This window comes from Salmo salar, chromosome 16 (assembly GCF_965601325.2).
Source record: "Salmo salar chromosome 16, fSalSal1, whole genome shotgun sequence".
Lineage (NCBI taxonomy): Eukaryota > Metazoa > Chordata > Actinopteri > Salmoniformes > Salmonidae > Salmo > Salmo salar.
Window position 1 is genome coordinate 35254239 of NC_138306.1, and position 25238 is coordinate 35279476.

Consider the following 25238-nt stretch of genomic DNA (forward strand, 5'->3'; position numbering starts at 1 on the left):
ATCAGCATTGCCTGGTGAGGGCACACACAGGTCTGAAATATGACACTGTATGTGCATCAAACACTGACACCTCAATGCCTTCACATGCAATTGAAATTCATATATTTTTATCCAGTTATTAATATTGTGCATCATCTCTCACATTGTTTTGCCCTCCTCATAGGTATAAGAACATGGAGTTGCCTCTGGACAAAATATAACAAATCTCAGAGGGATACGTTTGGCTGAGGCAGATTTTACATTCTAAGTCAGCCTCTACCCTCTAGTTCTACCTAAATGTAATGACTAGAAGGCAGGTTTAATCCTCTGCTCTATCAGACTTTACCTGCCCATATATTGAACTACAGAACTCTTTCTTTCTTCACTCCGCCTCACATAACATTTTTCCAAGTTTAATTGTTTTAATGCTGTTGGCACTTAAATTATTATTTCTTTACCATTGTTATATGGTAAACCAAGATGATCTTGTAGAAAGTATGGAGAACATGTCCTTTTATGCGTCTTTTTACAAGCATTTGAATAAAGAGTCCTAGGAAAATTATTATTATCATCCCAATTATAGAGTAGGCCAACATCCCCATGTGGATGAGGTGAGATGTCAGGTGGGACATGGTGTTAGGGTCTGATTGTGCTGGCCGCCTCGGTTGTAGCTGAGAGTTCTTCAGTCAAGATCTCCTCAAGGGCAGGGTTATACAAGGTCTGGAGCCTGTTTCGTTTCTCTTCTATCTGATCATTAATTGCACACACCTGGTGTCCCAGGTCTAAATTAGTCCCTGATTAGAGGGGAACAATGAAAAAATGCAGTGGAAATGGCTTTGAGGTCCAGAGTTGAGTTTGAGGGCTCTAGGGCAACACTATCCTGATACACACCTTAAAGGAGGCACATCTGCAAGAGGCCCATAGGATAGGTTCAGGGCATTCAGGCTGATTTTAAAACAAAGCAACTTCCAAGTAAAACCAATATGTTGATTGATGTTTTGTCTAAGAATGAGACTAAGATTGGTTTGTATTAAATAACTTTAATAGAAGAAAATCAGTTGAATTCTGAATGCATTCCACTTGGCACAGTGCTGCTAATATCACTGGCTTCTACTGTATACTTCAATCAACCATTACTAATAGGGCTGAAAAGTTCTGAGGGAAATACTAATTTACAAATAACACATCTTCAAGTCACTACATTAGAACTGTTACTTTTATTACAATAGTCAATATAAAAAAGCATTTCACAACACACTAAATGAAAATAGTTCATGGTTATAGTGGAAGAGTATGCTGCTCCTGAAGAAAGTCCTTGACAGCTTGTCGTCTTGGCAACCTGTAATTGAAATGTGTTTTATAGTTGGTTAAGCATACACTTAGGGACACTAATTTTTCCTGATGGAATTGTTTACGGTTTCCAACTGCAATCATCATCTATCTATAGACCTACAAAGAACTTTCCATCAATTCAAGTAAAAAAAAATCTGAATTATTCATTTTGATCAAATGTGTCATTGATGGAGAACTAATGTTATTTCAACTTCAAATTGGTATGTGGCATCAAAAAGGTAGGCCATAAAAAGGTAGGCCATAAACTATAATTTGAGTAAAGGATGTGAATGCTAGCCATGTGACACTTTCTGAATGGGATTTGTCAAAGATGTTGACCAGTGAGGTTATTCATGCAGCTTAAATGATAACTTTTCTTTCACCTGAAATGTTTGTATATGCAGGACTACTACCAACTTGGATACAGGGATGAGTGCCAGAAGGTGAGTACTAGGAATGTGAATCTTTCACGTTCAAGAAGATACAATAAGTCTCTACACTGAACAAAAATATAAATGCAACATGTAAAGTGTTGGTCCCATGTTTCATGCGCTTAAATAAAAAAAGAAATGTTCCCAGAAATGTTCCATATGCACAAAAAGCTTATTTCTAAATCATGTTGTACACAAATTTGTTTACATCCCTTTAGTGAGCATTTCTCCTTTGCCAAGAAAATCCATCCACCTGACAGGTGTGGCATATCAAGAAGCCGATTAAACAGCATGATCATTACACAGGTGCACCTTGTGCTGGGGACAATAAAAGGCCACTTTAAAATGTGCAGTTGTCACAACACAATGCCACAGATGTCTCAAATTTTGAGGGAGAGTACAATTGGCATGCTGGCTGCTGGAAATTCCACCAGAGAATTTAATGTTAATTTCTCTACCATAAGCCGCCTCCAATGTCATTAGAGAATTTGGCAGTACGTCCAACCAGCCTCACAACCGCAGACCACGTGTAACCATGCAACCCCAGGACCTCAACATCCATCGTCTTCACTTGTGGGGTCGTCTGAGACCAGTCACCTGGACAGCTGATGAAACTGGGTATGCACAAGCGAAGAATATCTGCACAAACTGTCAGAAACCATCTCAGGGAAGCTCATCTGCGTGCTCGTCGTCCTCACCAGGTCTTGACCTGACTGCAGTTCAGTGTTGTAACTTATTTCAGTGGGCAAATGCTCACCTCGATAGCCACTGGCATGCTGGAGAAGTGTGCTCTTCACACATGAATCCCGGCTTCAATGGTACCGGGCAGTATGGCGTCATGTGGGCAAGCGGTTTGCTGATGTCAATGTTGTGAACAGAGTTCCCCATGGTGGCGGTGTAGTTATGACATGGGCAGGCATAAACTACGGGCAATGAACACAATTGCATTTTATCGATGGGAGTTTGAATGCTCAGAGATACCGTGACAAGATCCTGAGGCCCAATGTTGTGCCATTCATCCAATGCCATCACCTCATGTGTCAGCATGATAATGCACAGCCCATGTTGCAAGGATCAGTTCACAATTCCTGGAAGCTGAAAATGTCCCAGTTCTTCCATGGCCTGCATACTCAGACATAACATGCATAGAACATGTTTGGGATGCTCTGGATTGACAGCGTGTTCCAGTTCCCGCCAATATCCAGCAACTTCGTGCAGTAATTGAAGAGGAGTGGGACAACATTTCACAGTCCACAATAAACCGCCTGATCAATTCAATGCAAAGGAGATGTGTCGCGCTGCATGAGGCAAATGGTGGTCACACCATATACTGACTGATTTTCTGATCCACGTCCCTACCTTTTTTTTTAAAGGTATGTGTGACAAAGATGCATACAGTGCATTCGTTAAGTATTCAGACCCATTGACTTTCCACATTTTGTTACAGCCTTTTTATTATTATTTTTCAAACAATCTACACACCCCATTTCTTTACTCAGTACCTTGTTGAAGTACCTTTGGCAGGGATTACAGCCTTGAGTCTTCTTGGGTATGACGCTACAAGCTTGGCACACCTGTATTTGGGGAGCCCACCTGGATGTGGAGCGTCGCTGCACAGCTATTTTCAGGTCTCTCCAGAGTTGTTAGATCGGGTTCAAGTGTGGGCTCTAGCTGGGCCACTCAAGGACATTCAGAGACTTGTCTCGAAGCCACTCCTGCATTGTCTTGGCGTGTGCGCTTAGGGTTATTGTCCTGTTGGAAGGTGAACCTTGGCCCCAGTCTGAGGTCCTGAGCAGGTTTTCAACAAGGATCTCTCTGTACTTTGCTCCGTTCATATTTCCCCTCGATCCTGACTAGCATCCCAGTCCCTGCTGCTGAAAAACATCCCCACAGCATGATGCTGCCACTACCATGCTTCACCGTAGGGATGGTGCCAGGTTTCCTCCAGATGTGACGCTTGGTATTCAAGCCAAATAGCTCAAGCTTGGTTTTATCAGACCAGAGAATCTTGTTTCTCTTGGTCTGAGAGTCCTTTAGGTGCCTTTTGGCGAACTCCAAGCGGGCTGTCATATGCCTTTTACTGAGGAGTGGCTTCCGTCTGGCCACTCTGCCATAAAGGCCTGATTGGTGGAGTGCTGCAGAGATGATAGAACCTTCCAGAAGGACAACCATCTCCACAGAGGAACTCTGGGCTCTGTCAGAGCGACCGTTGGGTTCTTGGTCACCTCCCTGACCAATGCCCTTCTCCCCCGATGGCTCAGTTTGGCCGGGCGGCCAGCTCTAGGAAGAGTCTTGGTGGTTCCAAACTTTTTCCATTTAAGAATGATGGAGGCCACTGTGTTCTTGGGGACCTTCAATGGTGCAGACATGTTTTGGTACCCTTCCCCAGATCTGTGCCACGATACAATCCTGTCTCAGAGCTCTACAGACAATTCCTTTGACCTCACGGATTGATTTTTGCTCTGACATGCACTGTAAACTGTGGGACCTTATATAAGACAGGTATGTGCCTTTACAAATCATGTCCAATCAATTGAATTTACCACAGGTGGACTCCAATTAAGTTGTAGAAACATCAAGGATGATCAATGAAAACAGGATGCACCTGAGCTCAACTTCAGAGTCTCATAGCAAAGGGTCTGAATACTTATGTAAATAAGGTATGCTTTTTATTTTTAATACATTTGCTAGCATTTCTAAAAACCTGATTTTGCTTCGTCATTATGGGGTATTGTGTGTAGATTGATGAGGGGGAAAAATGTTTCATCCATTTTAGAATAAGGCTGTAATGTAATAAAATGTGTAAAAAGTCAAGGGGTCTGAATACTTTCCAAACACTGTATCTGTATTCCCATTCATGTGAAATCCATAGATTAGGGCCTAATGAATTTATTTAAATTGACTGATTTCCTCATATGAACTGTAACTCAGTAAAATCTTAGAAAATGTTGCATGTTGTGTTTATTTTTGTTCAGTGTAGATACATGGGCTCCAATATGATACAATTCAGTCACTAATGAAACAATTTGGTTTGATTAGAGGAACGAATCGATGTGATTTGGGTCAATGCACTAACATTTGTTGCATTAACTAATTTTCCATTCTAAATAAAAATCTGAACTGGATCTGTCTGAGTTGAGACGGTACCAGTCAAAAGTTTGGACGCACCTACTCATTGAAGGGTTTCTTTATTTTAAATATTTTCTACATTGTAGACTAATAGTGAAGACATCAAAACTATGAAATAACACATATGGAATCATGTAGTAACCCAAAAAAGTGGTAAACAAATCAAAATATATTTGAGATCCTTCAAAGTAGCCACCCTTTACCTTGATGACAGCTTTTCACATTCTTGGCATTCTCTCAACCAGCTTCATGAGGTAGTCACCTGGAATGCATTTCAATTAACAGGTGTGCCTTGATAAAACTTTCCTTAATGTGCTTGAGCCAAATCAGTTGTGTTGTGACAAGGTAGGGGTGATATACAGAAGATATCCCTATTTCGTAAAAGACCAAGTCCATATTATGGCAAGAACAGCTCAAATAAGAAAAGAGAAACGACAGTCCATCATTATTTTAAGAAATGAAGGTCAGTCAATATGGAAAATTTCAAAAACGTTGAAAGTTTCTTCAAGTGCAGTCGCAAAAACTATCAAGTGCTATGATGAAGCTGGCTCTCATGAGGACTGCCACAGGAAAGGAAGACACAGAGTTACCTCTGCTGCAGAGGACAAATACTCTTCCTGGAACTACGAGGAGTAACAGCGTAACCTACGTTGCTAGCTACCATGACATAGACTGAGGACAGTGGTGTCTATCACACATGAAGGATCTTTTAAATGAACAAAGAGTTCTACAAGCAGTTGTTACAACAAGAAAATAGCTTCAAGTGTTTTGTCCAAAACGGTGGATTCAACTACTAAAATATTTGACGAGGTCCAGGACCTGAAGAACAGTTTGTGGTTGTCCCAGGGTCAGTTCGATGAGTTGAAACAAGAGAACGGCAAGATGACATTGAGAGAGGACATCAGTTCTGTATGTGAATCAACAATAACAATGACAGATGAATCATTGAGGGACAATCAAGGTGGAACCACGTGGTTGTGAACGTAATTGCAGAATCTCCACATGAGACCTGGATGGAGTTTGAGGACACAGTGAGGGAAATGATATCTGAGAAATTGAAGATGGACCACAGGAAGATTGAAGTGAAGCGCGCCCACAGGACTGGAAATCCCACCACCGGCCCGGAAATCCCACCACCGCAGTGTTCAAGTTCCTGAGGTTCAAGGACAAGGTAGCTGTTCTGGAAAGAGCCAAGAACTCGAGGAAATGATATCTTCCTCAACGAGGACTATCCTGAAGCTGTGTGCCAGAAGAGGAAAGAACTGATCCCAGCCATGAAAGCTGGGAGAGCGCGTGGGGACATTGCTTACAGGCTCATTGTCCACCCTATTTTTCTCTTGCTTTCTTTGCTCTTTTCCACATTATGTCTATCTCTGATAAGCTACCCAGGAAAGGACTGAAAATAGCTCATATTAATATATGTAGCCTTAGAAATAAGGTTCATGAAATCAATAACTTGCTAACATTCATATATTATCAATTTCTGAAACTCACTTAGATAATTCAGTAGTAGCAATACAAGGATATAACATCTATAGAAGACAGAAATGCTTATGGGTGAGATGTTGCTGTATGTATACACAGAGCCATATCCCTGTAATGCTTAGAGAAGATCTTATGTCAAGTGTTATTGAAGTGTTGTGGTTGCAGGTTCACTTGGCACATCTAAAGCTTTTTTTGGGGGTGTTGCTAGAGGTCACCAAGTTCAAACAGTCAGTATCTAAATAATATGTGTGACAGGCTTGATAGTGTATGTGATGTAAACAGAAAGGTCTACTTTCTTGGGTACCTGAATATTGACTGGTTTTCATCAAGCTGTCCGCTCAAGAGGAAGCTTCTTACCGTAACCAGTGCCTGTAATCTGGTTCAGGTTATTAATCAACCTACCTACTGGGGCTCCCGAGTGGCGCATCGGTCTAAGGCACTGCATCGCAGTGCTAGAGGCGTTACTACAGACCCTGGTTTGATTCCATGCTGTATCACAACTGGCTGTGATTGGAAACTGTTTCCTGTTTCCGGTCACAACTTGCAGACTTGTTTACATGCTGCTGTGCGTTTTGTTGCCAATCTTACTTTGCTACCTGACAACTTCACGGTTTTTACTTTTTGATTACCGTTTATATTTTTAGTTTTTCCCCTCACTCAACTTTTTTCATTCAACTTTTTCACTCCGGAGCTTTTATCTGGACATGGTTCGTCAGGACTTCCAACAGCCGAAGCTAAGTAACATTAACATGATGCCTTCTAATTGCAGTCGTTGTACTCATAATATACAGGAGAACGATCGCCTTACGGCGAGGATAGCTGTGCTGCAAGCCCAGCTTCAGACGCAATCGTTAGGCAAGGGCAATTTCAGTGTAGGAAAGGATGAAACGGCGTCTGTAAGTACAGATAGTAACGTTAGTATAAACCCCCTCGCACGGTCCCCGCAGTCGGACAACTTTCTCATGGCTTCTGGAGGGAAACGCTGTAGGAATGCTCAACCGGTGTCGCTTATTCAGCCGACAGAAACTTTCAACCGGTTCTCCCCATTAAGCGAGTCGGAGTCAGAGGCCGAGACTTCTCTGGTCTCTACTCCTCCCGTTATGGGGTCTGAGACGCCGAAGCCTCCCACGATTAGCTCTGACAAATTGAAAACCCTAGTGATTGGCGACTCCATTACCCACAGTATTAGACTTAAAACGAATCATCCAGCGATCAAACACTGTTTACCAGGGGGCAGGGCTACCGACGTTAAGGCTAATCTAAAGACGGTGCTGGCTAAAGCTAAAACTGGCGAGTGTAGAGAGTATAGAGATATTGTTATCCACGTCGGCACCAACGATGTTAGGATGAAACAGTCAGAGGTCACCAAGCGCAACATAGCTTCAGTGTGTAAATCAGCTAGAATGATGTGTCGGCATCGAGTAATTGTCTCTGGCCCCCTCCCAGTTAGGGGGAGTGATGAGCTCTACAGCAGAGTCTCACAACTCAATCGCTGGTTGAAAACGGTTTTCTGACCCTCCCAAAAGATAGAATTTGTAGATAATTGGCCCTCTTTCTGGGACTCACCCACAAACAGGACCAAACCTGGCCTGTTGAGGAGTGACGGACTCCATCCTAGCTGGAGGGGTGCTCTCATCTTATCTACGAACATAGACAGGGCTCTAACTCCTCTAGCTCCACAATGAAATAGGGTGCAGGCCAGGCAGCAGGCTGTTAGCCAGCCTGCCAGCTTAGGGGAGTGTGCCACTAGCACAGTCAGTGTAGTCAGCTCAGCTATCCCCATTGAGACCGTGTCTGTGCCTCGACCTAGGTTGGGAAAAATGAAAGATGGCGGTGTTCGCCTTAGCAATCTCACTAGAATAAAGACCTCCTCCATTCCTGTCATTATTGAAAGAGATTGTGATACCTCACATCTCAAAATAGGGCTACTTAATGTTAGATCCCTCACTTCCAAGGCAGTTATAGTCAATGAACTAATCACTGATCATAATCTTGATGTGATTGGCCTGACTGAAACATGGCTTAAGCCTGATGAATTTACTGTGTTAAATGAGGCCTCACCCCCTGGTTACACTAGTGACCATATCCCCCGCACATCCCGCAAAGGCGGAGGTGTTGCTAACATTTACGATAGCAAATTTCAATTTAAAAACCCCCCCCAACAACGACTTTTTCGTCTTTTGAGCTTCTAGTCATGAAATCTATGCCGCCTACTCAATCACTTTTTATAGCTACTGTTTACAGGCCTCCTGGGCCATATGCAGCGTTCCTCACTGAGTTCCCTGAATTCCTATCGGACCTTGTAGTCATCGCAGATAATATTTTAATTTTTGGTGACTTTAATATTCACATGGAAAAGTCCACAGACCCACTCCAAAAGGCTTTCGGAGCCATCATCGACTCAGTGGGTTTTGTCCAACATGTCTCTGGACCAACTCACTGCAACAGTCATACTCTGGATCTAGTTCTGTCCCATGGAATAAATGTTGTGGATCTTAATGTTTTTCCTCATAATCCTGGACTATCGGACCACCATTTTGTTACGTTTGCAATCGCAACAAATAATCTGCTCAGACCCCAACCAAGGAGCATTAAAAGTCATGCTATAAATTCTCAGACAACCCAAAGATTCCTTGATGCCCTTCCAGACTCCCTCTGCCTGCCCAAGGACGTCAGAGGACAAAAAACAATTAACCACCTAACTGAGGAACTCAATTTAACCTTGCGCAATACCCTAGATGCAGTTGCACCCCTAAAAACGAAAAACATTTGTCATAACAAACTAGCTCCCTGGTATACAGAAAATACACGAGCTCTGAAGCAAGCTTCCAGAAAATTGGAACGGAAATGGCACCACACCAAACTGGAAGTCTTCCGACTAGCTTGGAAAGACAGTACCGTGCAGTATCGAAGAGCCCTCACTGCTGCTCGATCATCCTATTTCTCCAACTTAATTGAGGAAAATAAGAACAATCCGAAATTTCTTTGATACTGTCGCAAAGCTAACTAAAAAAACAGCATTCCCCAAGAGAGGATGGCTTTCACTTCAGCAGTAATGAATTCATGAACTTCTTTGAGGAAAAGATCATGATCATTAGAAAGCAAATTACGGACTCCTCTTTAAATCTGCGTATTCCTCCAAAGCTCCGTTGTCCTGAGTCTGTACAACTCTGCCAGGACCTAGGATCAAGGGAGACACTAAAGTGTTTTAGTACTATATCTCTTGACACAATGATGAAAATAATCATGGCCTCTAAACCTTCAAGCTGCATACTGGACCCTATCCCAACTAAACTACTGAAAGAGCTGCTTCCTGTGCTTGGCCCTCCTATGTTGAGCATAACAAACGGCTCTCTATCCACCGGATGTGTACCAAACTCACTAAAAGTGGCAGTAATAAAGCCTCTGGAAAAAGCCGAATCTTGACCCAAAAATTATAAAAAAAACTAAAATCGGCCTATATCGAATCTTCCATTCCTCTCAAAAATTGTAGAAAAAGCTGTTGCGCAGCAACTCACTGCCTTCCTGAAGACAAACAATGTATACGAAACGCTTCAGTCTGGTTTTAGACCCCATCATAGCACTGAGACTGCACCTGTGAAGGTGGTAAATTACCTTTTATGACGTCAGACCGAGGCTCTGCATCTGTCCTCGTGCTCCTAGATCTTAGTGCTGCTTTTGATACCATCGATCAGCACATTCATTTGGAGAGATTGGAAACCCAAATTGGTCTACATGGACAAGTTCTGGCCTGGTTTAGATCTTATCTGTCGGAAAGATATCAGTTTGTCTCTGTGAATGGTTTGTCCTCTGACAAATCAACTGTAAATTTCGGTGTTCCTCAAGGTTCCTTTTTAGGACCACTATTGTTTTCACTATATATTTTACCTCTTGGGATGTCATTCGAAAACATAAATGTTAAATTTCACTGCTATGCGGATGACACACAGCTGTACATTTCAATGAAACATGGTGAAGCCCCAAAATTGCCCTTGCTAGAAGCCTGTGTTTCAGACATAAGGAAGTGGATGGCTGCAAACTTTCTACTTTTAAACTCGGACAAAATAGAGATGCTTGTTCTAGGTCCCAAGAAACAAAGAGATCTTCTGTTGAATCTGACAATTAATCTGGATGGTTGTACAGTCGTCTCAAATAAAACTGTGAAGGACCTCGGCGTCACTCTGGACCCTGATCTCTCTTTTGAAGAACATATCAAGACTGTTTCAAGGACAGCTTTTTTCCATCTACGTAACATTGCAAAAATCAGAAACCTTCTGTCCAAAAATGATGCAGAAAAATTAATCCATGCTTTTGTTACTTCTAGGCTGGACTACTGCAATGCTCTACTTTCCGGCTACCCGGATAAAGCACTAAATAAACTTCAGTTAGTGCCAAATACGGCTGCTAGAATCCTGACTAGAACCAAAACATTTGATCATATTACTCCAGTGCTAGCCTCCCTACACTGGCTTCCTGTTAAGGCAAGGGCTGATTTCAAGGTTTTACTGCTAACCTACAAAGCATTACATGGGCTTGCTCCTACCTATCTTTCCGATTTGGTCCTGCCGTACATACCTACATGTACGCTACGGTCACAAGACGCGGGCCTCCTAATTGTCCCTAGAATTTCTAAGCAAACAGCTGGAGGCAGGGCTTTCTCCTATAGAGCTCCATTTTTATGGAATGGTCTGCCTACCCATGTGAGAGACGCAGACTCAGTCTCAACCTTTAAGTCTTTACTGAAGACTCGCCTCTTCAGTAGGTCCTATGATTAAGTGTAGTCTGGCCCAGGGGTGTGAAGGTGAACGGAAAGGCTGGAGCAACGAACCGCCCTTGCTGTCTCTGCCTGGCCGGTTCCCCTCCTTCCACTGGGATCACTCGAGTGGGTTGAGTCACTGACGTGGTCTTCCTGTCTGGGTTTGTTCTAAAGCTGTATCCATACCCATTGGATGCAGTGATCACAATATCCAGGAAAGCCAAAGTTCCAACAGCTGGGCCTAAAATAGTGTATAAGAGCTTATACAAAATAATTTGCTGCGACTTATGTGGATGATGTTAAAAATATTTGTTGGTCTGATGTGATAAATGAGGAGCATCCAGACATTTCACCTAATGAATTTATGAAATTGCTTCTTCCAATTATTGATAAACGTTCACCTGTTAAGAAACTGACCGTTAGAACTATTAAGGCTCCATGGATTGATGAGGAATTGAAAAACTGTATGGTTGAAAGAGATGGAGCAAAAGGAGTGGCCACTAAGTCTGGCTGCACATTTGACTGGCTGAAATTGTGACTAAACTCAACAAAAAGAATAAGAAACTGTATTATGAAACCAAAATCAATTATATAAAGAATGATGGAAAAAACTTGTACTTTAAATGAAATTATGGGCAGAAAGGCATTCAACGCCATCTTTCATCAAATCAGATATCTTATTCATCACAAAACCATTTAATGTTGCCAGTTATTTTTATGATTACTTCATTGGCAAAGTGGGCAAACTTAGGCAGGAAATGCCAACAACGAACAGTGATCCATCGTATTCATGCATAAAAAAACTAATAATGAAAGAAAAGCATTGCAAGTTTGAATTATGTAAAGTTAGTGTGGGAGAGATGGGAAAATTGTAATCGATCAATAATGACAAACCTCCTGGCATTGACAACTTAGATGGAAAGCTACTGAGGATGGTAGCTGACTCTATAGCCACTCCCATCTGTCATGTCTTTAATCTGAGCCTAGAAGAAAGTGTTTGTCTTCAGACCTGGAGGGAAGCCAAAGTAATTCTGCTACCCAAGAGTGGTAAAGCGATCTTTACTAGTTCTAACAGCAGACCTATAAGCTTGCTGCCAGCTCTTAGCAAACTGTTAGAAAAAAATTGTGTTTGACCAAATACAATGCTATTTCTCTGTAAACAAATTAACAACAGACTTTCAGCATGCTTATCGAGAAGGGCACTCAACATGTACTGCACTGACACAAATGACTGATGATTGGTTGAAAGACATTTATAATAGGAAGATTGTGGGAGCTGTACTGCCTGATTTCAGTGCAGCCTTTGATATTATTGACCATAACCAGTTGTTGAAAAAAACTTGTTATGGCTTTAACCTCAGCTCTGAATTCACGATATGGCAATCTAATAGATCTCAAAGGGTGTTCTTTAATGGAAGCTTCTCTAATGTCAAACATGTCAAATGTGGTGTACCGCAGGGCAGCTCTCTAGGCCCTCTACTCTTTTCTATTTTTACCAATGAACTGCCACTGGCATTAAACAAAGCATGCGTGTCCATGTATGCTGATGATTCAGCCATATACGCATCAGCAAATACAGCTAATGAAGTCACTGAAACCCTTAAAGAGTTGCAATCTGTTTTGGAATAGGTGGCCAGTAATAAACTGGTCCTGAACATCTCTAAAACTAAGAGCATTGTATTTGGTACAAATCATTCCCTAAGATCTAGCCCTCAGCTGAATCTGGTAATGAATGGTGTGGCTGTTGAACAAGTTGAGGAGACTAAATTACTTGGCATTACCTTAGAATGTAAACTGTCATGGTCAAAACATATAGATTCAATGGTTGTGAAGACGGGGAGAGTTCTGTCTGTAATAAAGAGATGCTGATTTGACACAACACTCCAAAAAGCAAAGTTTTGCTGGCTCAAGTATTGTCTAATCGTTATTATTGTCCAGTCGTGTGGTCCAGTGCTGCAAGGAAAGACCTAGTTAAGCTGCATCTGGCCCAGAACAGAGCGTCACGTCTTGCTCTTCATTGTAATCAGGAGGGCTGATATAAATACTATGCAGGCCAGTCTCTCTTGGCTAAGAGTTGAGGAGAGTGACTGCATCACTTCTGTTTATAAGAAACATTGTGTTGAAAATTCCAAATTGTTTGCATAGTCAACTTACACACAGCTCTGCACACACACACTTACCCCACCAGACATGCTACCAGGGTCTTTTCACAGTCACCAAATCCAGAACAAATTCAAGAAAGCGTACAGTATTATATAGAGCCATTATTGCATGGAACTCACTTCCATCTCATATTGCTCAAATAAACAGCAAACCTGGTTAAAACACATAAAGCAACACCTCACAGCACAACGTCTCACCCCTATTTGACCGGGGTAGTATGTATGTATGTATGTATGTATGCGATGTATGTATTGATTGATATGTAGGCTACGTGTGCCTTTAAAAAAAATGCATGTAGTTCTGTCCTTAAGCTGTTCTTGTCTATTAATGTTCTGTATTATGTCATGTTTCATGTTTTGTGTGGACCCCAGGAAGAGTAGCTGCTGCTTTTGCAACAGCTAATGGGGATCCTAATAAAATACCAAAATAAAATGAGCTACCAGCCTCAGAAATTTCAGCCCAAATAAATGCTTCATAGAGTTCAAGTAACAGACACATCTAAACATCAACTGTTCAGAGGACACTGTGTGAAAATCAGGCCTTCAAGGTCAAATTGCTACTAAGAAACCACTACTAAAGGACACCAAAAAGAGATTTGCTTGGGCCAAGACACACGAGCAATGGACATTAGAACGGTGAAAATCTGTCCTTTGGTCTGATGAGTCCAAATGTGAGATTTTTGGTTCCAACTGCTGTGTCTTTGTGAGATGCAGAGTAGGTGAACGGATGATCTCTGCATGTGTGGTTCCCACCGTGAAGCATGGAGGAGGAGGTGTGATGGTGTAGGGTTGCTTTGCTGGTGACACGGTCTGTGGTTTATTTAGAATTCAAGGCACACTAAACCAGAATGGCAACTACAGCATTCTGCAGCGATACACCATCCCTTCTGGTTTGCACTTATTGGGACGATCATTTTCCTGGGAGTGCATTCCGATGAAGATCAAAGGTAAGTGAATATTTATAACGCCATTTCTGACTTTTGTTGACTCCACAACATGGCGGGTATCTGTATGGCTTGTTTTGGTGGCTGAGCGCTGTACTCAGATTATCGCATGGTGTGCTTTCGCCGTAAAGCTTTTTTGAAATCTGACACAGTGGTTGCATTAAGGAGAAGTTTACCTTTAATGAGAGAACAGTTTGTCATAGAGTAAACTCTGCCAACTCAGTGGCCCCGCCCATGTGAACAGACAGTGGTTGTAAACTATGAAACACGGCCCTCTCTACCAATCCTATATAAGTTGAAAGGACAAAGACCACCTACAGAACTACGCCAACATCATCAAGAACCTATGCAATTGGCATCGAATTTCAATGTGAAGGTGACGACCTACACGACAAAAGGATGAATTTCGACTACACCAGCCAGAATAACATGAGCTTAAAAGTAGAGGTCGACCGATTAATCGGAATGGCCGATTAATTAGGGCCGATTTCAAGTTTTCATAACAATCGGAAATTGGTATTTTTGGATGCCGATTTGGCCGATTTTTATTTTTTTAGACCTTTAACTAGGCAAGTCAGTTAAGAACACATTCTTATTTTCAATGACGGCCTAGGAACGGTGGGTTAACTGCCTTGTTCAGGGGCAGAACGACAGATTTTTACCTTGTCAGCTCAGGGATTCAATCTTGCAACCTTACGTTAACTAGTCCAACGCTCTAACCACCTGCTTTAAATTGCACTCCACGAGGAGCCTGCCTGTTACGCGAATGCAGTAAGAAGCCAAGGTAAGTTGCTAGCTAGCATGAAACTTATCTTATAAAAAAACAATCAATCAATCATAATCACTAGTTAACTACACATGGTTGATGATATTACTAGTTTATCTAGCCTGTCCTGCGTTGCATATAATCGCTTAGGTACACGTTGCTCCAACCATAAACATCAATGCCCTTCTTAAAATCAATACACAAGTATATATTTTTAAACCTGCATATTTAGTTAATATTGCCTGCTAACATGAATTTATTTTAACTAGGGAAAATGTGTCACTTCTCTTGCAAACAGAGTCAGCAGTTTGGGCCGCCTGGCTCGTTGCGAACTGTGAAGACTATTTCTTCCTAACAAAAGACAGCCGACTTGGCCAAACATGGGATGATTTAACAAAAGCGTTCATTTGCGAAAAAAGCACAATCGTTGGACGACTGTACCTAACCATAAACATCAACGCCTTTCTTAAAATCAATACACAGAAGTATATATTTTTAAACCTGCATATTTAGCTAAAAGAAATCCAGGTTAGCAGGCAATATTAACCAGGTGAAATTGTGTCATTTTGCGTTCATTGCACGCAGTCAGGGTATATGCAACAGTTTGGGCCGCCTGGCTTGTTGCGAACTAATTTGCCAGAATTTTACGTAATTATGACATAACATTGACGATTGTGCAATGTAACAGGAATAACGTTTTGTTTTCGAGATGATAGTTTCCGGATTCGACCATATTAATGACCTAAGGCTCGTATTTGTGTGTTATTATGTTATAATTAAGTCTATGATTTGATAGAGCAGTCTGACTGAGCGATGGTAGGCAGCAGCAGGCTGGTAAGCATTCATTCAAACAGCCCTTTGCAATGCATTGCGCTGTTTATGACTTCAAGCCTGTCAACTCCCAAGATGAGGCTGGTGTAACCGATGTGAAATGGCTAGCTAGTTAGCCGGGTGCGTGCTAATAACGTTTCAAACGTCACTCGCTCTGAGACTTGGAGTAGTTGTTTCCCTTGCTCTACATGGGTAGCGCTGCTTCGAGGGTGGCTGTTGTCGATGTGTTCCTGGTTTGAGCCCAGGTAGGAGCGAGGAGAGGGACGGAAGCTATACTGTCACACTGGCAATACTAAAGTGCCTATAAGAACATCCAATAGTCAAAGGTATATGAAATATACATCGTATAGAGAGAAATAGTTATATAATTCCTATAATAACTACAACCCAAAACATCTTACCTGGGAATATTGAAGACTCATGTTAAAAGGAACCACCAGCTTTCATATGTTCTCATGTTCTGAGCAAGGAACTTAAACGTTAGCTTTTTTACATGGCACATATTGCACTTTTACTTTCTTCTCCAACACTTTGTTTCTGCATTATTTAAACCAAATTGAACATGTTTCATTATTTATTTGAGGCTAAATTGATTTTATTGATGTATTATATTAAGTTAAAATAAGTGTTCATTCAGTATTGTTGTAATTGTCATTATTACAAATAAAGAAAAAAAGAAAAGAAATCGGCATCGGCTTTTTTTTGGTCCTCCAATAATCAGTATCGGTGTTGAAAAATCATAATTGGTCGACCTCTACTTAAAAGTATGGCAACTTGGTATGAACTTTTCACTCTTATTCACTCCAGAAGTGATACCTTCTAGCCGTTGAGTTAGCAGCAGTCGCTGTAAACGTGGGCTAGGAAAGGACGGACAACGTATCCAGTCTAACACAACGATACTACAAAGTATCTGTTCTACCACCAGACATTCTTCAAAGGACAACCCGGCCTACCATCTACGACCAATCTACCGAAGCGCAGCTTAGAGTAAGTATTTATTGCATTTTCCTTTTTCAAATGGGCGGTTATTTAGAATGCAAAAGATTCTGTATTTACGATAGCATAGCTTCTCCCTTTGTTACTCAGTCTTCCCGCTCTTTCACTCAAACCCAACCCCCTCTCTTGGTGTAACCAGCCGTCGTATATGTTCCGTCCACCAGGGACGTTTTCTTTATGACATAACTTGTAATCAATGTATGATCCATTCTGTGTAGATGTAATTCTGAGTGATTAGTTAGGTATTTAGTAAATAAATAATTAAACCAAATTTTGTATTACTGATTCAACTTGTAAGCCAGGGTTTGTGAAGATAACCAAGAATTTACAACTTTTAGATGAGACTGAATAAAGTGACGATTAAACATTGACTGCTATTGATGTAAAAGATTACCAGGTCTTTAAGAGTGTATTCGGGAGATAACAGCTCTATAAACATTATTTCGTGGTGCCCCGACTTTCTAGTCAATTACATTAACCCGATTAGCTTAATCAGGTAATATTAATTACAGAGAAATTATTTTATAGAATAGCATGTCATATCACTTAATCCGGCATAGCCAGAGACACGACAACAGAGTTACACATAAACAAACGTACAGTCAATAACACAATAGAAAAATATATGTACAGTGTGTGCGCAAATGTTGAAGAGTAGGGAGGTAAGGCAATAAATAGGCCATAGAGGCAAAATAATTACAATTTAGCATTAACACTGGAGTGATAGATGTGCTGATGAGGATGTGCAAGTAGATACTGGGGTGCAAAAGAGCAAGAAGATAAATAACAATATGGGGATGAGGTAGTTGGGTGTGCTATTTACAGATTGGCTGCTCTGACAGCTCATACTTAGAGAGGGAGATATAAGTCTCCAGCTTCAGTGATTTTTGCAATTCGTTCCAGTCATTGGCAGCCACTATCGCTCCATTTGTTTTTCAACAGGACAATGACTCAACATACCTCCAGGCTGTGTAAGGGCTATTTGACCAAGAAGGAGAGTGATGGAGTGCTGCATCAGATGGAAAGGAAGACCTGCAGAGTGAAGGAAAAGCAGCCAACAAGTGCTCAGCATATTTGGGAACTCCTTCAAGACTGTTGGAAAAGCATTCCAGGTGTAGCTGGTTGTGAGAATGCCAAGAGTGTGACACGCTGTCATTAAGGCAAAGGGTGGCTACTTTGAACAATCTAAAATATATTTAGATTTGTTTAACACTTTTTTGGTTACTACATGATTCCATGTGTTATTTCATAGTGTTGATGTTTTCACCATTATTCTACAATGTAGAAAATAGTAAAAATAAAGAAAAACCCTGGAATGAGTAGGTGTGTCCAAACCTTTGACTGGTACTGTATATCTATGGTGTACCATATGCAAGCACCTGAGCTGAGCAATAAGGGAGATGGGGCATCTAGATTCAAGTTAATGTCACATCCACAAATACAGTGAAATGCCTTTTGCAAGTTCTAACCCCAACAATACATTAATCAATAAGAGGGTAGAACAAAAATACACAATATATAAAAATAAGAAGAACATGATAAAGTAAGCATACTATATACACTCAGGGTCAGTTCCAGTACCATATTTACAATGTGCAGGGATAGTGGATCAATAAAGCGATAGTGACTCATCTGTCCTTGGTTGTAACACTCACTATAGAGTTCCAAACTGCCTCTGGAAGCAACGTCAGCACAATAATGGTTAGTTGGGAGCTTCATGAAATGGGTTTCCATTGCTGAGCAGCCGCAAATAAGCCTTAATATCACCATGCGCAATGCCAAGCGTCAGCTGGAGTGGCGTAAAGCTCGTTGCCATTGGACTCTGGAGCAGTGGAAACGCATTCTCTGGAGTGATGAATCACGCTTCACCATTTGTCAGTCTGACGGACAAATCTAGTTTTGGCGAATGCCAGGTTAACGCTACCTGCCCCAACGCATAGTGCCAACTATTAAGTTTGGTGGAGGAGGAATGGTCTGGGGCTGTTTTTCCTGGTTCGGGCCCCTTAGTTTCAGTGAAATCTTAACGCTACAGCATACAATGACATTCTAGACAATCTGTGTTTCTGACTGTGGCAACAGATTGGGGAAGGCCCTTTCTTGTTTCAGCATAACAATGCCCTAGTGCACAAAGCGAGGTCCATACAGAAATGGTTTGTCAAGATCGGTGTGGAAGAACTTTACTGGCCTGCACAGAGCCCTGACCTCAACTCCATCCAACACCTTTGGGATGAATTGGAACTCCGACTGCAAGCCAGGCCTAATCAGCCAAAATCAGTGCCTGACCTCACTAATGCTCGTGGCTGAATGGAAGGAAGTCCCCAAAGCATGTTCCGGCATCTAGTGGAATGCCTTCCCAGAAGAGTGGAGGCTGTTATAGCAGCAGGGGGGGGGGGGGGGGGGGGGGGGGGAGGACGACGACTCCATATTAATGCCCATGATTTTGGAATGAGATGTTCGACAAGCAGGTGTCCACATACTTTTGGTCATGTAGTGTACCTGCCAGCTGTTCTGCATATGCTGTGAGAACGCGCCCTGGAATACTAATCGGACTCTGTGGCCTTGACTCGATTTAGACTTTACTCACGTCAGAGAGCTAGATCACCCAATTTTCTGGGTCGGTGGTTACCCTCACATTGTTGGGCAGATCCCGGCCGGGTCTTCCTTTGTAATCCTTAATGGATTGTAGCCCCTGCCACATGTGGCATGTAATATGATTCCACTTTATTCCTATAAATAGGAATCGTTTGATGACTCTGCGGAGGTCATTGTGGGATTTCTTGTACTTGTTCCTGTCTTCAGCCATAGCCTCAGGGTTGTCTGCGATAGCCCTGTGTGCGGTAGACCTATCCTTTAGTTTAGCGCCAACCTCTGTTAATCCAGGGCTTTTAAATGGGAAAGCAGCGAACCTAAACTGTGGGGACAATGTCGCCAATGCATTTTCTAATGAAGCCAATGACTGAGGTGGTTAGCTCGTCGATGTTATCAGCGGAATCACGAAACATATTTCAATCAATGCTAGCAAAGCAGTCCTGTAGCACAAACTCTGATTATGGATACCATTTCTCAACACAGCGAGTCACAGGTAATTCCTGTTTAAGCTTCTGCTTGTAAACAGGAAGCAGGAGTACGGAGTCATGATCTGATTTGCTCAATGGAGGATGAGGGAGGGCCTTGTATACTTGCTTGTGACTAGAATAACAGTGGTCTAGGACTTATCACCCCTACTGGCGAGGGAGACGTGTTGATGGAAGTTAGGCATCACGTGGCTTAATGATGTGGAATTAAAATTGCTGGCAACCAGGAAAGCAGCCTCTGGATGTACGTTCTTCTGCTTGGTTATAGCCTTGTACAGTTTATGTGCCAGCTTGTTATTTTTCTTGTCCTGAGGTGAAATGTATACAACAGTCACGATAACAGCTGAAAACTCCCTCAGGAGGTAAAAGGGTCGGCATTTGACCATGAGGTATTCCAAGACTGGTAAACAATGGGGTCGATTCATCCATAGGCTTTGAGTCAGCACACCAGTTGTTGTTGATGAAGAGGCAAACCCCTCCCCCCTCGATTTCCCTAACTCCACTGGGGCACGGTGAATGGAGAATCCATCGAGTTGGATAGCAAACGGCAGGTATCTTGTCCGAGAGCCATGTTTCAGAAAAGCAGAAAATATTGCAGTTTCGAAAGTCCCTTTGGTAGAAAAGAAGACCTGGCAGTGTGGGACCGGAAAAACAACATCTCCCTCATCCACATTGGCCAGTAGAATGGAGGGAAGAGGTGGCCGGTTCTCCCTTTACTTTAATCTCACCAGGATCCCCCTCTCTTGCCTCTAACGTCTGCATTTCCTCTTGGGTAGCCCGAAAATTGGGTTGGAATTACAGAAAGAGCCAAGGGTAGATGAGTCAAAGTCAAAACCGGAATTGAGGTAAGTAACTTCCGATCTGATGGTCAAAAGTTCATGTCGGTTGTAAGAAATTGATAGCAGCTACACTGAAAAAATAAAAGTGAAAATAAACTCAGCAAAAACAGAAACGTCCCTTTTTCAGGACCGTCTTTAAAGATAATTCGTAAAAATCCAAATAACTTCACAGATCTTCATTGTAAAGGGTTTAAACACTGTTTCCCATGCTTGTTAATGAACCATAAACAATTAATGAACATGCACCTGTGGAACGGTCGTTAAGACACTAACATCTTACAGACGGTAGGCAATTAAGGTCACAGTAATGAAAACTTATGACACTAAAGAGGCCTTTCTACTGTCTCTGAAAAACACCAAAAGAAAAATGCCCAGTCTCCCTGCTCATCTGCGTAAACGTGCCTTAGGCATGCTGCAAGGAGGCATGAGGACTGCAGATGTGGCCAGGGCAATAAATTACAATGTCCGTACTGTGAGACGCCTAAGACAGCACAACAGGGAGACATGACGGACAGCTGATCATCCTCGCAGCGGCAGACCATGTGTAACGACACTTGCACAGGATCGATACATCCGAACATAACACCTGCGGGACAGGTACAGAATGGCAACAACAACTGCCCGAGTTACACCAGGAACGCACAATCCCTCCATCAGTGCTCAGACTGTCCGCAATAGGCTGAGAGAGGCTGGACTGAGGGCTTGTAGGCCTGTTGTAAGGCAGGTCCTCACCAGACATCACCGGTTTTGTCTCAACAGGGGTGATGGTCGGATTCACGTTTTTCGTCGAAGGAATGAGCGTTACACTGAGGCCTGTACTCTGGAGCGGGAATCGATTTGGAGGTGGAGGGTCCGTCATGGTCTGGGGCGGTGTGTCACAGCATTAACGGACTTAGCTTGTTGTCATTGCACGCAATCTCAACGCTGTGCGTTAACAGGGAAGACATCCTCCTCCCTCATGTGGTACCCTTCCTGCAGGCTAATCCTGACATGATCCTCCAGCATGACAATGCCACTAGCCATACTGCTCGTTCTGTGTGTGTTCTGCCATGGCCAACGAAGAGCCCAGATCTCAATCCCATTGAGCACGTCTGGGACCTGTTGGATCGGAGGGTGAGGGCTAGGGCCATTCCCTCCAGAAATGTCCGGGAACTTGCAGGTGCCTTGGTGGAAGAGTGGGATAACATCTCACAGCAAGAACTGGCAAATCTGGTGCAGTCCATGAGGAGGAGATGCACTGCAGTACTTAATGCAGCTGGTGGCCACACCAGATACTGACAATTACTTTTGATTTTGACCCCCCCATTGTTCAGGGATACATTATTCCATTTTTGTTAGTCAAGTCTGTGGAACTTGTTCACTTTATGTCTCAGTTATTGAATCTTGTTATGTTCATACAAATATTAACATACACATGTTAAGTTTGCTGAAAATAAACACAGTTGACAGTGACAGTCTTTTTTTGGCTGAGTTTAAATGACAAAAGAATCACAAAATAGTACATTTGGGTCAGAGCTTACAAAATGGCGGCTGTATGGCGCTCAGATTAGGGGAAGCAATGGTATAGTGAGCTACATTTTGGCCACAGTTTTGATCTGAAATCACCATCACCCACTAATTAACTAGTCATTTTTATTTTCCTTGCTTCGACCATGCAGTGCGGTTTACAAAAGTGATTGCTGTCCTCTTTATGAAATGATCAACCAACCCTGCATATCTACACTTGACCATATACACTGATTGCTTAAAGCAAAACTACTAAAACTATTGCTGATGGTGAACCTGAACAATTGAAATAAAATCTAATGTAGGCTATGCCCCGATCAGCAGGTAGGCTATAGCCAGATTAGTTGTGTCTCCGGTAGCTTACTTTAATCTGGTAAAACACTATTTTCAACAGTACATTTCATAACAATAACCTAGCAATTACATTGGTTGTCACTCAACTAATAAAGCCAAATATTGCACAAGCATTTATTTATTTTTTACGCTGAAGGCACACAGATGTGCAAGATAAGGGGCCTACCTCGTTGGTCAACACGTGAAGCTGCGCACATTGCGCAGTTTGACTAGGCTACTGATATTGCCTGGGGTTGTTCGCCATGCAAAATTACTTGTAGATCAATGACTGTCAACACAGTTACATGCTTAGTTTGACAGTGAAGGAGAGGACACATCATTTGTCACAAAAGATAAGGTAGAAAGTAATATGAGAATGGTTTTTGGGAACCAGCGATTCGAAATATTTGAATAGATTTTCTTACCAATGCATGCCTCATTTTGATCTTTTTGTGGTCTGCAGACCGATGCACTCGTATCTTAAACATTTTAACCGGGGACCGATGAGTATCATACAGAAATAGAAAACATTTAGTAAAGTGCCGTTATATTACCTTCATGAACCTTGTCCTTCTTTGACTTGCGGTTCTTTGACCCCCTCAATCTCCTCCACGCCTGCCTGGGTCATGAGGTCAGCAATGTTCTTCTCCAGGTCATCGATGCGGGTGCTCATCTCATCAAGTGAACATGGTTAAGGAAGACAATGGACTTGTGGATAACGCTGACGGATGGGATGTGCTGGCTGGAATACCTCTCCATTATAACATTAATGATGATTACTAACAGACACACCCCAACCAATATTCTGACTCCAACTGGTAAGACATATCTAATGTATTCCTATGCACTACTATACTATAACAATACTATAACAATTACTGCTTCTTTCTGTGCTGTAATATAAAGTGCTACCAGAAATCTTTGAAAAATTAGCTTATGTAAAATAAACATCAAATTGGACTAAAGACCATTATGTTTGGAAATGAACTAATGGGGATGTGACCGTATGACACCCCCATTTATAAAAGATGTATAATGACTTGAAAGATCTAGGCCCATACCAAGTTACCTAAACATGTTGAGGATATTTCTTCCGATGATCTGGTCTGACATGGTCTGGAACTTGTCCTGCATCTGTTGCAGCAGCGTCTGGACCTTTTAGAGAGCAGTAACAGGTGTACCATAACACAGGCTGATATGATCTATTGTATTCAATGACCAAATGTGACCCATCTTGCAAGCAATTTATGAAAATCCAAAAGGCAAACTGGAGGATAGAAATAAAGAAAGGGGTGGGGGGGGGGGGAAGTAGAGAAAAAAAATACAGCAAAGATGGTTTGTGGTCAATTCAGAATAATTTTGTAAACTTTAATTTAGCAGGATTCAAACCACATCAAAATGTATTGGCCCTTTTTATATCGTGATTGTTTATTTATATAAGCAAGCTATACAGAGCATGATCATGGATAAAAAGAGAAGGCGTTCCTTTTTCAGTCAGTGAAATCCAGATTATGGGAGATGTAGCCACAGCATTACCACAGATAGAACAATGAGCCAGATGTTTCACTGAACGTATACATCTGAAACATCCGATTGGCATTTCCACCCCACCAAATATGGTGATGAGTGGGAGGCCAGTGGCCAGCAATGGGAGAAGATGGCGCGAGATGGATTTTGGCCGACATTCTGCAAATTGTATCATCAATAAACATTTGATCTCAATACAGATTTGTTACCAACTACAATATGTTACGAATAGAGTAGATTATGTTTTGTAGACTTTACCCTTTGCCAAAGTTTTTTTTTAAATTGCGGTGTTTAGTAAGAGTGCAAGAGCCAATGTAATTATTGCCAACACGCATTTCACAGGGTACTCTTTCCCTAATGACGTATAAAAATACGTGCGAGAACGCGCCAATAGGATCTCGCTAAATCGTGCTTGGTCTGCCCACCTCTTTGCTTGTTCTGCCTACAGACTGTGGTCTATCTTGGGTTAGTTATAAAAAACATCTTTGGCACTACAGCAATTGGAGCCATGATAATTTCTTACCGTTCTAGAGTTTGATATTCTACTTTTACAGTCATTTCGTACGATCCAATTTCTTAGCTAGCTAGTTACATAGGCTATTGAAATGATTGGCTAATGTAAATCGAAACATATCCATTCACCAGGCCTGGGTGAATGTTGGCTGGCTAGCTAATTTAGCTAGCTTCAATGTCATATACTCACCACATTGGTAAGGTCCTGAACTGACTTTGGATCAGTTTCTGCCATATTTTCCCTCTGCACGACACGCGTGTTATGAAGTGGTGTAAAATGAACTCTAGCTAAATTAGCTACCGTGAGCTAAAATAAATAGAGGATCCCTAGCTCTACCCCGTAAATCCAGATATGTCAGTCAGCTGTTTTTGCAAAACACGTTGTATCGCGAGAACACTGAAGCAGAAACCCAACGGAATGTGGAACGTTTAGTTTTTTGGTATGCAGAGCCTCGATTTGGCTATATTCGATGATTTTAATCCCGCAGTTTTCATAGTCTCGTAAACCCGACCCTATGCAAAGTGACTAGCATTGATACATTGTGGGAGACAACAAGTCTGTCTGTGGACAGTGGTGGAAAAAGTACCCAATTGTCATACTTGAGTAAAAGTAAAGATACATTAATATAAAAAGT

General features: G+C 42.0%; 1 protein-coding gene across 1 annotated transcript; it reads right to left on the reverse strand.

Annotated features, from left to right (window-relative positions):
* Positions 1 to 999: 999 nt before the first annotated feature.
* LOC106573700 (heat shock factor-binding protein 1) lies at positions 1000 to 25032 on the reverse strand. Its single transcript, XM_014148990.3, has 4 exons — positions 24794 to 25032; positions 23652 to 23718; positions 23118 to 23244; positions 1000 to 1318 (listed from the first exon to the last, which is right to left on the reverse strand). The coding sequence occupies exons 1-3, from the start codon at positions 24836 to 24838 to the stop codon at positions 23120 to 23122; spliced, it is 237 nt and encodes a 78-aa protein (XP_014004465.1). The 5' UTR covers positions 24839 to 25032; the 3' UTR covers positions 1000 to 1318; positions 23118 to 23119.
* Positions 25033 to 25238: the final 206 nt, after the last annotated feature.

Bases quoted from the DNA above. Each gene is read 5' to 3' on its own strand.
- LOC106573700 (XM_014148990.3), bottom strand. From the start codon at position 24,838: ATGGCAGAAACTGATCCAAAGTCAGTTCAGGACCTTACCAATGTG. The intron at 23,719-24,793 runs GTGAGTATATGA...GCTCTCTAAAAG, and splicing joins TTCAGGACCTTACCAATGTG to GTCCAGACGCTGCTGCAACA. The intron at 23,245-23,651 runs ATATCCTCAACA...AACCATGTTCAC, and splicing joins AGACCAGATCATCGGAAGAA to TTGATGAGATGAGCACCCGC.